The sequence below is a fragment of the Ooceraea biroi genome, chromosome 7 (genome assembly GCF_003672135.1).
Source record: "Ooceraea biroi isolate clonal line C1 chromosome 7, Obir_v5.4, whole genome shotgun sequence".
Lineage (NCBI taxonomy): Eukaryota > Metazoa > Arthropoda > Insecta > Hymenoptera > Formicidae > Ooceraea > Ooceraea biroi.
In genome coordinates this window covers 16,206,205-16,220,205 of record NC_039512.1, presented here as the reverse complement: position 1 = coordinate 16,220,205, position 14,001 = coordinate 16,206,205, and the positions used below count along the sequence as shown (strand labels likewise).

General features: G+C 37.9%; 2 protein-coding genes across 2 annotated transcripts; one reads left to right on the top strand and one right to left on the bottom strand.

Annotated features, from left to right (window-relative positions):
• The first annotated feature begins 1,750 nt into the window (after window positions 1-1,750).
• LOC105282797 (N-acetyl-D-glucosamine kinase) lies at window positions 1,751-7,283 on the top strand. The gene is given in 8 exon segments (XM_011345026.3): window positions 1,751-2,030; window positions 2,672-2,855; window positions 5,164-5,248; window positions 5,489-5,587; window positions 5,827-6,079; window positions 6,473-6,771; window positions 6,912-6,999; window positions 7,002-7,283. Coding segments are annotated over 8 exon segments (1,296 nt in total). The 5' UTR covers window positions 1,751-1,990; the 3' UTR covers window positions 7,250-7,283.
• A 624-nt stretch (window positions 7,284-7,907) lies between these two features.
• Window positions 7,908-12,724, bottom strand: LOC105282796 (nuclear hormone receptor HR96). Its single transcript, XM_011345025.3, has 6 exons — window positions 12,249-12,724; window positions 11,101-11,585; window positions 10,205-11,011; window positions 9,904-10,120; window positions 9,404-9,823; window positions 7,908-9,151 (listed from the first exon to the last, which is right to left on the bottom strand). Exons 1-6 carry the CDS (start codon window positions 12,384-12,386, stop codon window positions 8,954-8,956), a joined length of 2,265 nt encoding a protein of 754 aa, XP_011343327.1. The 5' UTR covers window positions 12,387-12,724; the 3' UTR covers window positions 7,908-8,953.
• Between the last annotated feature and the right edge of the window lie 1,277 nt (window positions 12,725-14,001).

Genomic DNA, 14,001 nt, shown 5'->3' with positions numbered 1-14,001 from the left:
GGATGAGAATTTTGAGAATATTTCAGCATCTCTAAGTATGAACATTTCTGTAAAATAGTAATAATTTTTGAGAATATTTCTGATTGTCTAAGTTATGAGGAATAAGAATCGTTCCAATTCTAAAAAAAATTCTGAGACATCCTGAAAAAATCTGAGAAATTTTTCCACCAAGGATATCCATTCTGCTCGTTTTTCTGCATTTGTTGGCAAAGTTGCCATGTAACATCTTCTTTTATCCTTATTTGTACAACCTCGTACACAATACCCAGTCATTTCGCTTACTTTTCTTACACTAATATTTTTAATCCTAAAGTAAGGAAGGTTATATTGTATACTCCTTATAGATAGTGACCATACGAACGCCATTTTCGATCCACGATGTCCATACTCTTACTTGAGGTTCTCTAGTAGGTAGTACTAGAATAGTTTGAAAATATTGACAAACAAAATGACAACATTTTATTGCAACAATTTTTCTGTATCCGTGATGTAGCAGGAGTGTGAAAACATCTAGTAAGCTTATTAAAATTAGTTAAATATGATCAAATCTGTTCAAGTGCTCCTACATGCGCTCATGAACGACATGCGCGACATTTAGCTCGCGGTGGGGTAACACATTGACATAGGAATATATGGACGGAGCCTTTTACGAGGGGAAGCTGAGATTAGCGGTAAGGGGAGAGCACTGGCACTTCGTGTAACTTCGGCTGTTCGGGTATGTTCGGTTCCGCTAGTGATATATATATATATATATATATATATGTGTGTGTACGATGAGTTATTGTGTTGTGTCGGAATGTAGCAATCGCATTAATGCAAAAAGGAAAACTTGGCAATAACGTATGAAAGAAAATAATGGTCCGAAAATTTCTTTTCATCTGTAAGTAAAACATACAATTGTAGGTTATACACAATGCCGGTAAAACGTTTCAGATATTGTTATGTGTTTATTATTATTTAAATTTATTATTATTGTGTTAAGAAAGAATTTTGGCTTGTTTATTATTATATTCATATAAACAATTTGTTATTATAATTCATATATTTAATATTATTATTAAATATATGAATTAATAAAAACTGTTATCGAACAATTATTCATATGAATATAATAATAAACACATAACAATATCTGAAACGTTTTACCGGCATTGTGTATAACCTACAATTGTATGTATTTTACTTACAGGTGAAAAGAAATTTTCGGATCATTTTCTTTCATAAGTTGTTGCCAATTTTTCCTTTTTGCATTAATGCGATTGCTACATTCCGACACGACACAATAACTCATCGTACATGTAATTTCAGTATCATAACTTTACAGAACTTTATCAAGTATCATTCGGGCGATGTCGAGAACGGCCGAACTCGCCCGATTTGCCAGCAGCCTCTCCTTACCGCAAATCTCATAACCCCCCTTGCCTAAGTTCGTAGCATAGGCTCCGTCCATATATTCCTATGTCAATGGGGTAACACGAATGGAACGGTGACGGCACAGCCAGCATTGACTACCGGCAGTGACGAGGTCCACGTCGTGCGGTGCGGTTGGTCGTTACGTTCCTCGCCGCGAACGATCGGCAATTGTCATCCGCGTTCCAGCTGGATCGCGCGCTCCGAAAAGTCGAGAGATAAAGAAACGCGATTTCTCGCATCACGAAATTTTTGACAAATCGCGTGGAAATGTTTTTCACGGCTGGCACGCTCGCCGGAAACTGAACGCTGCAAGGGAACGAAAAGTTAGTACGCGCGCATGTATCTTCGAACAATTTAAAGGCTTAAGCGCGTCCTTCGCGAGGAGATATGGACCAGCTGTAAACTGGTCTCAAGGACACGCGCGCGCGTATCATTTTCTTTTGAACGGATTTTAAATACCTTTCATCGGGACCGACCGGTCGGTCGGCTTTTCCTGGATTTATAATATTTTAGTTGCGAGATTTTTAAAAAGTAATCGAACGTGTGACCGAAAATTAATTTATAGTATCACAAAAGCATGCTGTGCCTAATCAACGCCGCCCGTAATTGCAGAGATCGTAAGGGCTAAGTTTCATTTTCAAAACGTAAAGGCTTGAGAGCTTCATTTCGTATTCGTACGAATTGCTTTTGTTAAATGATATGACGTTATCTCTGATGACTGTGGGGATTTTAATCTTTCAATGTAATCTGTGTTTTATATCGAGATAACGTTTTTGACATAAAGTGGTTGCATATCAAATCATTTATCGCTAAATATGTATTGTAGTATGCGTTACCACGTAAGCAATAGTTTATAATTGGCGGCATAAAATGTTAAAAATTGTTAGATAAGTTATGTGTATATGCGTGTATGTGAATGTAGCATTTTCCTCTATTATCTTCCTGTTTTTCCCCTTTTTATCTCTTGTTTATCACTTTCAATAACAAAAATTTATTGCTAGAAGTTTATTGTCACAAAGAAGTCAGACATGTGTGTAACTGGCATAATTATTAATCGTAAGGAATGTATCTTATTTATTACAATTTTTTATAGTTACAATTGCTAAATTGACGATAAATTCTTTCTCGTAGACACTACTCCAAGTTATTTTATATTATCCCATTCTATCCTATTTAGATCCTGTCCTTGTGAAACGTCGGCAATGAAATTTGAGTGTCATCACAAAAATCTGAAAGGGTGATTTTGAAAAAATGGTAGGGAAGAAGAAAAGCAAGAAGGTGAAGAAAGAGGAGAAGAAGACTGTGGATGAGTATCAACTACGTAGGGATTTGAGAGAGCAAGCAAAGATGACGAAGCCGACAGACGTGGCACAGGAACCTACAACAACCATGAAAGAAGAGCCGCAATTCTCTGAGGATATTAGGATCGGCGGTGTTGAGGGGTGAGTTCCATATTTAATAATGTTTCAATGGATATACAGGGGCTATTAGTAATCACTTCTCATAAAAGATTTTCGACAAGTCTACAATTGATTTTTCCTGTAATAAATGAATGCTTTGAAATAATTTGAATATAATAAAATTGAATTTTTATATATAATTGAAAAATAAATATTATATACAGGGTGGGGCAATAACTATTACCACCTTAAATATCTTCTAATTTATAAGGTCCAGAGGAAAATTTATGTAATCAAAATTATACGGTACGAAGGGGGCTAACATATGGCGATAATAATTTTTGTCCTGGTGGAGGCGCTTCGAAGATATCAAGGTCACCTTCATTTTTTTTAATAGGTTCGGTATGTTTTTTTTCCATAATTTTATAGAGGAGCTTAAAACAAGTACGGAACTCATGACACAAAATTATTGAACAAGATTAAATGTAAATGAAAACGATAATAATATAAAAATACATTTTTATATTAAATGAAATTTACGTTTAAAAGATGTACGAAATGACGCTTTATTAGTATGTTTTGTCGGAATGTTTTGATTTTGACATTCCTCATAAATGAGGATCAACTTGTTCTTCAAACGGATACATCGATGAAAATAAATAGTGACGTAAACTTATTTCAATGAAAACAAAGACCCTTTGAAGGCCATCTTAATAAGTTCACAGGATAAGATAAACATAAAAAGTAGTATCGATAGATAAGTCAATCGTGCAAGATGTATTCATTTGAAGAACAAGTCGACATGATGGAGAATGATCTCATTTATGGAGAATGTCAAACAAATTCAGTGAGAGCGCAAAATTTATACGCTGAACGATATCCTAATCGCACTCAGCCTTCGCGTCGAACATTTAAAATCCTATTTATTTTCATCGATGTATCCGTTTGAAGAACAAGTTGATCCTCATTTATGAGGAATGTCAAAATCAAAACATTCCGACAAAACATACTAATAAAGCGTCATTTCGTACATCTTTTAAACGTAAATTTCATTTAATATAAAAATGTATTTTTTATTATCTTTTCATTTACATTTAATCTTGTTCAATAATTTTGTGTCATGAGTTCCGTACTTGTTTTAAGCTCCTCTATAAAATTATGGAAAAAAAACATACCGAACCTATTAAAAAAAATGAAGGTGACCTTGATATCTTCGAAGCGCCTCCACCAGGACAAAAATTATTATCGCCATATGTTAGCCCCCTTCGTACCGTATAATTTTGATTACATAAATTTTCCTCTGGACCTTATAAATTAGAAGATATTTAAGGTGGTAATAGTTATTGCCCCACCCTGTATATTATATATGATTGAATTTATAGACAGTCATAAACGTTAATAATATTGCGATGCTTTGTAGATACTTTACGTGCAAATTCTAAGAAACACGATAGAGCGAATGAAAGAATTACGCTTATCGAAAATGTTAGATATTAGCTTCCGCAAAGTGTGCGTGTCATCGGTATATTCTGATGGAAACATTGCACTGATGCAAACAAAACACTTGTTATATTTTGTTATACTTTATATACTTCTTTTTATTTTCTAAAGAGTCGTTTATTTATCCTCTTTGTTATCGCCTTTATATAAATTCAAAACGATCATCGACGTTTCTGTTCGACATTTTACAAACGATAATAGCCAAGTAATAGCGTTCATTACATTCGACGGTTTGCAGAATGTAAAAGAATGAAAATACGTATATATTAATCGTATCAAGATCAAGACGCACGAAGGACGAGAGCTCGATATCTCGTTCGATAATATTCAACGTTCGAAGTCGAAATAGTGTAAACTTCAATAGCGGAAATGAGTATTCAATGTTATTCTCCAATAACGTACATACTTTTAATTTATTATCTCGTTGTTAGGTAGTGTCTAATAAGTTTTTATAATAATAAGTTTTAATAAGAATAAATTCGAGAGATATTTAGCAATTCCTACAATTAGAATTTAGAAAAAATCTGAGTGGACATATCCGGTTTACGATAAAGACAATCAGTACTTGTTAAGTAGACTTAATTTTGAGGGATTACACATATCTTTCAGATAGAATTATATATATATATATATATAATCTTGTTTGTTAGGAAAATAATCGAATTTAGACTTGAACATGACGTAAACGGTCACATTAATATAAATGCGGAGTGATAAAACAAATTTAGAGACACGACATGGTAAATTTATAGGAGCCAAAAATTATGTAATTAATATAACTCTGCATTAGTCATTCTATTGTATTAGCATGACAAAATATACAAGTTTCAATGTTAATTGATTTTTTCAGAGGCGGAACGCACTCGACGCTCGTTATACTTGACGGAAAAGGTGCGCTGCTAACGGAAGTTAAAGGACCGCACACTAATCACTGGGTGACTAAAGAGTTATTTTTTTCTAAAGTGCTGTGAATCGAACTTATAAATATTATAAATTTCGATATAAACCAATGCAACATTAACGGTAATTTAAGAAGATTTTCGAGACTAAATCTGCTTATAATTAGCATTTGCTTAAGATAAACGCATCGAATAGATTATGAAAGCATCGTTCTGCGCGCTGGAGAAAGTTGTTGATCGTAAAGGAATGCATGAACTTGATGCTTTTGTTTCTAGGCAATCGGGATTGATGAGACAGCCGCCAGACTCAGTGCAATGATCGAGAAAGGTAAACAAGATCTAGGCATACCAGAATCTGTTCCTTTAGACTGCGTAGTAAGTAAACAATCAAACATCATTATTAATAAAGTACTTTCATTATTATACGTAATTCTGAATATTGCAGGGTTTAATAATAATGGACTGAGTTTGAATTGAGACGATGTTTTTTTTATTTTCTGGCTTGCTTCTCGTTTAGAATCTTGAATCACACTTCAGTAAAAAATTGATTTAATAAAGTCGATCATCGAAATGCTACTTAAAAGTGAAAACAGAATGGTTTATTTCGTTAACAGGGCCTTTGTTTAAGCGGCTGCGAGGAGGAAACCACCAACGACCAACTCGTAAAGACTTTGCTAGAGAATTATCCAAATTCGGCCAAGGATTACGTGATCAGTTCGGATACACTCGGTAGTCTTAGGACAGGTTTGGAGTCCGGTGGGATCGTGTTGATCGCAGGAACTGGAAGTAATGCGCTCTTGATCAATCCCGATGGGAGAACTCATGGTTGTGGAGGATGGGGACACATGATGGGTGATGAAGGAGGAGGTATATTTTAAGTAAACAAAGACATCAAAAATTGACTTGGAAATTAAAGATGTTATGCATGAATTTCGTGACTAAATTACATTTTATCGTCTAATTAAAAAAAAAATAGAATGTACGACTTACATTCTGTTTTATGTTATTTATGTGCAAAAATTATACATATAATTACATATAATTTAAATTTAAGTAATCTTATTACCGACTAGTTATGATAAGTAAAAAACGTTTAATTTTAATCACTTTTTTTCGATTTTAAGCTTTTTAAAATAAATTAAATGTTTTTTCTAAAAATAAAGTCACTATAATTAATTTTTTTTAAATCTAGAAATCTTACATTCGAATATATTACAAACGTAAACTAATTATAGTGTATTTCTCTATCAATCTTTTCAGCTTATTGGATCGCCCATCGCGCTTGCAAATACGTATTCGATGATATCGATGGCTTTATCGAAGCGCCGGAGCCCATAAGCTACGTGTGGCCAGCTATGAGAAGTTACTTTAACGTAACCGACAGGAACGGCATATTACCGTACCTCTATGCAAATTTCGACAAGAGTATCATTGCTGGCTTTGCCAAAGAAATTGCGGTCGGTTGTGAGAAGGGCGATCCGCTGTGTCTGAAGATTTTCGAGGAAGCTGGATGTGTTCTGGCGAAGCATATCATCACTCTCTCGAAGAAGGCGCACAATGTCAGTATTCCAATGATAAATTGATTTGATTTATCTATAAAATATAATCGTATTAATATTAGAATAAATAATGAAATACCTTGATCGTAAAAATTGATTCTCCAACATTGTTAAATCTCGTTTACTTTTTTATTTTTCAGGATCTGAAATTGGCTCACGGTGGCTTGAAGATAATCTGCGTTGGATCCGTATGGCAGTCGTGGAAATTCATGGAGAACGGTTTCGTGGATAAATTCATAATAGCCGCATCGTAGACGAGTTGAGCCTGCTGCGTCTGACGACGACGTCGGCACTGGGCGCTTGTTATTTGGCTGCGGAAAAGATAGATTGCCCATTCGTAAAGCCATACGACGAGAACGTCGAAGTCTTTTTCCATTACAAACGCGATCACTATCCAGAAGTGCGCACGGTGGAACATCCGGCGGAATTAAATCATACGGCTGCTGATAACGTTCGTGCAAACGAAGGAAGCACATGACCAGTCATAAAAATGTGCAATAACAATGAAAATATCAGCTTTGTAAAATTTACGACTTTATAAATATCAACTTCGCATGTATATAAATTTTAGTAAAATTTGAACAATAAAAATTTCCTGAGATTTTGTAATAAAATATAATTGGAAGAATAATGTATAATACTTTTAGTGTCATAAAAATAAATTTCCTACAAGCAAAATTCGATTTTATAAAAGGAAGAACAAAGGTGTGAATTTTTACAGCACAATCGATACGTCGAATCTCGTTTTCCTTCAGTATACACAGCAAATTTCGCAGTAATGGGAGCCTGAGGAGTTTTGAGAGGATGGGATTGAAAGCGATCTGGGATACGGCATGGGGCTGGATATCGTGGACTATTTCCTTAGTCTGTAAAATTTTTTTCTACCTACTTTTGTCTCTCTTTGGTTTCATATTCTTCGTGGTCTATACGTGCATAATAACGATCCTCATCCTCTACGCTTATGGTATTTTAACGCAACCAACGGATGAACGTAGATGATTAATCCGCGCGGGTCCAAAGGTATTTCATATCTGGTAAGTAACGCAATATTTATCATTGTCGCAAATTGAACGGTTTCTCTCAGTTGCTCCACAAGGGAACTTATCACGAACGTAAGAAACTTTGCACATGCGACGTATTTTTCAAAAAATATATTTATATCGGAATATCACAATTTATCTCGTGTACATTGCAACAACCAACACGTACACGCATACGAGTGTATACCTTCTTACTCTCTCATTTACATACATATACTCTGGCCATAAATTAAACTATTACAATTCATATGGTAAAGTTTGCATTGAAATCTCGTTCTTTTTTTCCGAGATATTCTTCAAAGCACTTTCAACGCGACATTTATAATCTGCATATATATATATATATATATGTGTGTGTGTGTGTGTGTGTAAATTCTAAATTTGTGTGTGAATGCAGGAGGCCTTGTCGTACAAATTATACGTACTTGCTTAAAATGTAAAATTTGACACAATCCACGTGTTAAAAAAAATATATATACATATATCTCTTTGTCTCTCTCTCAATAAAGTGTGAAAGTGAAATTGAACAGCCACCTAGGAATTATTATGTTATCGTTGTACGCGCATGTTTATTCTCGCGACGAGAGTGATACAGAGTTCAAAAAATATTTCGCAAGACATTTAACGATATAACGTGCGCTTATTACGAAGCGAAATATATTGCTCTATTGTTAATTGTTATGGTACTCGTACCGTATTAGCGTCCTCTTTGACCAGTGTACTCGCTTCGGCGAACCAGCGTGCGCTCACGTGAATACATTCCACTTTGCTACTAGGATCGTGACAGATACCGGTATCGATTTTTGCATTACGTGAAATGCAAAGTACGTAATTGGCTGTTGATTTCTACATTTTCAATAGTTTTACGCTAAACTATTTTATGCCCTATGTACGTAGTCTTCATTCCATCGCGGTCGAAAATTTTTAAGTTTAAAATCTTATTGCTATATATATAGTTCAGTTTATACAAAGAGGCAATGCAGTCGAGGTCTTATTTTACAACAGTCATAATTTTCATAAATATTTAAATCGGCGATACGTACGGCTAGTGATGTCTTTGACTTGGGGAATATATTATAGCTCTTGCGTTTACGTTACACATACAGAATGGAAACTCGTGACTTTATAGTAGAAGCTAATTATCAGTGCTTTAAATCGAATATCTCTATGAGCAGCGGCTCCACGCTGGATGGATTGACGTTCAAGTAAACCCCTACGACCTCGTCGTTCAGTTTGTGGAGCTCGGAAATCTTTTGAATTAACTTGAGAAACGTGGACTTGGCCTCGCAACCGGGATAAACGCTCTCCAGATACCGTCTGAGGAGATAGTAGTATGAATTCTAGAAGAAAAAGATGATACATGCGTATATCAGCAGAATGAACGAAAAAAAATGTGATTTAACGAATCTTTGAATTGCGACAAACATGGTTTAAGAATTTGTACTTTTCAATATACAGAGATACCCAAGAGCTACAAGAGATTAAAATATTTTTTATGATTTTAACCGTTATATAAAATAATAATAGCAAATTCATGCAAAAAACTATGTAAAAATTTTGAAGATTCTTGCCCCAACGTGCTGCAGACTTACTTGCTCCAATTTAATGACGTCGCCATGCACGACTCTCGGTCTGTCCGGCGTAAACAAGGCAATTGCGCTTAAAATCAAAATGATATTTTCGTCCCGCCACCGTGGATCAAATGTCCTAACGAATCTCGCATGCTCCGCATACAGATTTCCCTTCGCTTCTTTCAGAACGTCCACTTTGATACTCGACATGCTCTCTTGGCTGTGGGGTATCTTCCACATGTCTTTATCCGGATCGTAATTGATGGCCGATCTCAGAATCATCATTTCCGTGCAACCGCCCTTCAGCAGCGCCAGCTGATCCTCCTGGCACATATTCTTGAAAGCGTTTATCTTCTTCGACATTTTTATTAAGCGCCTAATCGCTATGGCCGTTAGATTTATCACGTCCAACAGCATCGGATCGGATTGCCCGAAATTATTCTGGAAGCAGATACCTCGCTGTCGCTACATTTGCGACGACGGTAAAGATAACATTACGCGTAAAATTTGAGAAGCATTACCTTGAATTTACATTCCTCGTCGACTAAATTCGTTATGTCATCGTCTAATGGAGCTAATAACGCTTTATTAGCAACTATCAGTTCGTTTAACTTGGCTCTCTCGGCGTCATTTAATTCTCTACTACTTTGGTTACCGCCGAAGCTCGAAAACGCTGAGTATTCCAGCTTGATCGCCTCGCACAAGATCGACTCTATAGAATTAGCGGCAATCGGTATCCTGTAACGAACGCGACCAATCTTAACCGTGCAGGCATCCTTAACATCTCATTAGGCTACAAGATAATTGTACGTATTGCACTACCTTTGAACATCCTGAAGAACGTCTCTGGTAACGTCGGCCGTATTTTTATTCCAGTCTGTGCTGGCACTAGGTTCTAAATTTTGATTCTTGCACTCCTCGGCGTTACGATTGGTAATCAAATCCGTGAGGATCGGATTCTCCACGTGACTTCCTTTCGACTTTGCCGCGTGCCTAGCGGCGCTATCTAAATCACTATCGTTCATCGGCACCTCCCTCGACCGGCTTTCCGTCTTGTCGCCGCGATCGAACTCGTCGGCCGTGTCGGTCGCGTCGTTCTCCTGCAAGAACCGCGTCATGTGCGGATCCGCCGCCAGGCACGTGACCATATCGGGATCCGCCATAATTTTCATTAACATCCTCTGATCTTGAAAGATTTTCGCGACTAAATTCGGACTACTGATGAACTTGGTGAGCAATCTGGGATCCTGCTTGAACTTGGCAAGCAGGCTGTTTCCGCTGGAACAGGTTTCCTTTGGTTTCTGGCACATCGTCGCCTCCTCCTTTACGAGCTGCGCGTGTAACGACGGTGCGTTCACACCGGGCTGGCTTGCAGCGACGTTCGACGCACGGTTCGCGTATCCCGCGAGGGAGTCTTGCTCGCGACTTTGCTCGAATTTCGAGTAGTCGGACGCGTTCTCCTCGAACGGGGAGCTGTACCTCGACGGCTCGCCGTTTACGTTCACAAACTCGGGACTAAATTGCAACGCACTCTGCTCGCCGTACTTCCCCGAATTTGTAGAGAAGCTTCTGTCCTTCTCCGCGGTCTGAGACTGCGTCGCGTTGAAATAGCTGCCGAACCTCGCGCGGCTGCAAGAAAGCAGATTTAGTTCGTCTCGATTCTGCCATTTTACGATGTTCTCTACGTACATTGGCAGATAAATTTGGTCTGGTCTTACCTCGCAAGATTAGGTCTCAAGCCATGAGAGGACTCCTTCAACATGTCTAGAGTCTTCGTTTCCGCGATATTCGTGCTCTCAGGTGGACTCGAAGGACTCGGCACACTGGCTGCTGTCACCGGACTCATACTTTCGACCACGTTTTGCCTGTTGCCATCCAGGTCCGCGTATTTTCTGTCAGACTCCCAGAAATACGTCTCTGACATCGTTGACGCCACCGAGTTGACCGACATTGACGTGTCCTCGAGCGTGCAATCGTCCATGGAGTTCTTCTTGATCTTCGACGCTTTGCCATTGTCGGATTGAGATCGTTTCTTCGCGCGATTCTTCTCAATTTTCTTGCGCTTCAGGACCTTATCCTCCTCGGACATGATATATTCCTTGCGCATACCAATACTAAAGCACTTGTCCAGGCGACACTTTTGGCAGAAGCGTCTAGTCACAGGTGTGATGTTACAGTTTTCCGTAAAGGGACATCTAAAGTCCTAAAGAAAGAAAACATATCTTTTTAATGTCTCCTCAGCTAAGCGTTATGTAATTTTACATTAACAATTATCTTGTTTCTGTTTCAAATATAAAATAAAGCTTTATTTTAATACCTATCTTTAGATAATATCTATTTTTAGATTCTTATTTAATTAGTCTGACAAGTGACATTATAATCTTCTGTTCTGTTAAATAGATGGAAACAGCTTAAGAAGTGAAAAAAACATCCCTATCTTATCTATCATTCTTTAACAGTTCACTGCCAGTTTTATGGACAGATTTCACCTTTAAACTTCCAATTATATCTTTTACATGTACACACATTAGTAATTGAAAAGTAAATCAAATAAAAGTGAAATCATAAATTAGTGATAAAGAATTGCAAAGTCACAGTGCAGCGTGATTCATTTGAGGAAATAAATTTGGAATTAAATTCAAAATAGCGATCCTTAAACTTAAACCAATTCTCTGAGGCCTCGACTCGGAGCAGGGATAATCAAAGAAACAAACAATCATGAAGCGCAGTCTTTCCGTAAACGCATCTAAAATTAAAGATAAAAATGAGAGATTCTTTGGTTGCAACACTGACAGCTCCAAGTTCTTCGGAGAGTGAGTCAGCCCTTTCATCGAGAAACGTCAAGTCAGAGTAACGACAGACTTGCCTTGTTCTTGAGCGCGTTCCTCCTGAAGAAGGCCTTGCAGCTCTCGCAGGAGACGGCGTTGAAGTTGTAGCCGAGCGCCCGGTCGCCGCAGACTCCGCAGATCTTGTTGGCCTCCCTCGCTGGCTGTTCATCGTCCATCGCTTCTGGTGCTTGGCGTCCCCGCGAGCGGCGATTAGCGCGGCTTATCTAACGCAGACGGCAGCATCGTCCCTCTCCGCGCTACTGAGGCATCGCCGTGACTCACGTCAACATCGTCTATCGCATCCTGACCGTCGTGCCCGTCGGGAGCCAGGTCGCGACTGTTTATCGCTCACGACATCTTCCACCGTCGGCGGCAGTACAACGCCCTCCGGACTCGCGCCTACAAAAGCTCCTTAAGTGACCGAACCGAATGACGCGCTCAATTGACGGCTCACTTATCGGTAGTTAACGGGGTGGTGCGCACAAATCCGTCGTACGATCCACTCATTTCGCCACCCTTCCCCTCCCCACCCCCGACGGCCGTCCCCGCACCAGCACCGCGCACCCAAGGCCGAAACAATTCGTAGACGGCTTGGTGATTTTGGCTCGGCCACCCGCTTGGATTGGCGAACCTGGCTCGACGTGCATTCCGTATCACTGCCGAGTCGCGAGCGCGCCAATGGTTCTTTGTCTAGCGATTTTACTTTTCTGATCTGCTTCGATTGGCCAGTTTGACTCAACGTGAAATCAATCACCGTGACACCGTCGCGTGCGACACCGTGGATTCTTGGAAAGAGGAGTCGCTATTTGACGATCATACGAGTGCCCGCGAAGTTAATAAACAATTTTCGCGTGTAGTTTTCAGAGACATTTCACAGAGCAGAGTTTGCATTTTTTAACAAATTTACTGTTATTTCTTTTAGTAACAATGTCAAATAGCTTATAAAAGTTGTTAATTTACAAAAAATGATTTTTGCGAATTTAAAGAGAAATATTTAAACAGATAAAAGAAGATTTTATTCGTTATAGCTAATAATTTATAAAATTTAAGTTTTAAGGATTTTCTTCTAATAACATTTTGATTTAAAGCATGTATAAAATTATATATTATATAAAAAATATATGTATAAATACATATAATGATAAAAATATATTAATAATTAAATATTAAATAATAATATGATGAAAAAAATAAAATTGGATAAAAGATTTGCGACAGATGATATTCTTCCTTGACGTTTTCATTAAAGAAAAATCCGTCAACAATTAATCGAATAATCCGTTATTTAAAAAATAAAATAAAGGTAGAATAAGCTGTATGTGTTGGACAAATAATTTATCAAAACTTACTGATAAAACTCAGCTATTTCCTTCCTTGAATTCCCAAATAATTTCTCTAAATATAGTAACTAACGTTCCCGTGACAAACAAAGCCAACGCAAAGTGCGCTTAATTTTATTTCTATCAATTAGCTCGGCTCAAAGTTCACGGACGTGCAACGTAACGATGCAATCATCGCGATTATACAATCATCGGGAACAAATATGTGCATTACATGTGACGAACCTACGTTGAGCTTGATGTTACGCAGTTATCCCACGACGCACGGAAATCGCGAGTTCATCCTATTGTTGCGGACTGAGACGGCCACGATTCTGGAAATCGTTTATCAATTTGACTAACCGCTCGATCGGCGCTATCGTTATCGTTCATACTCTCGCTGGCAAGTGAGATAATTGTGGTACGATGCGCATGGCATTTTACGCAATTCACGAAATTGAATTGCGTCGAT

Coding starts and splice junctions, on each gene's coding strand:
- LOC105282796 (XM_011345025.3), bottom strand. CDS start 12,386: ATGGACGATGAACAGCCAGCGAGGGAGGCCAACAAGATCTGCGGAGTC. Junction 10,121..10,204: donor GTTCTTCAGGATGTTCAAAG/GTAGTGCAATAC, acceptor CGTTCGTTACAG/GATACCGATTGCCGCTAATT. Junction 9,152..9,403: donor ACGTCATTAAATTGGAGCAA/GTAAGTCTGCAG, acceptor TTTTTCTTCTAG/AATTCATACTACTATCTCCT.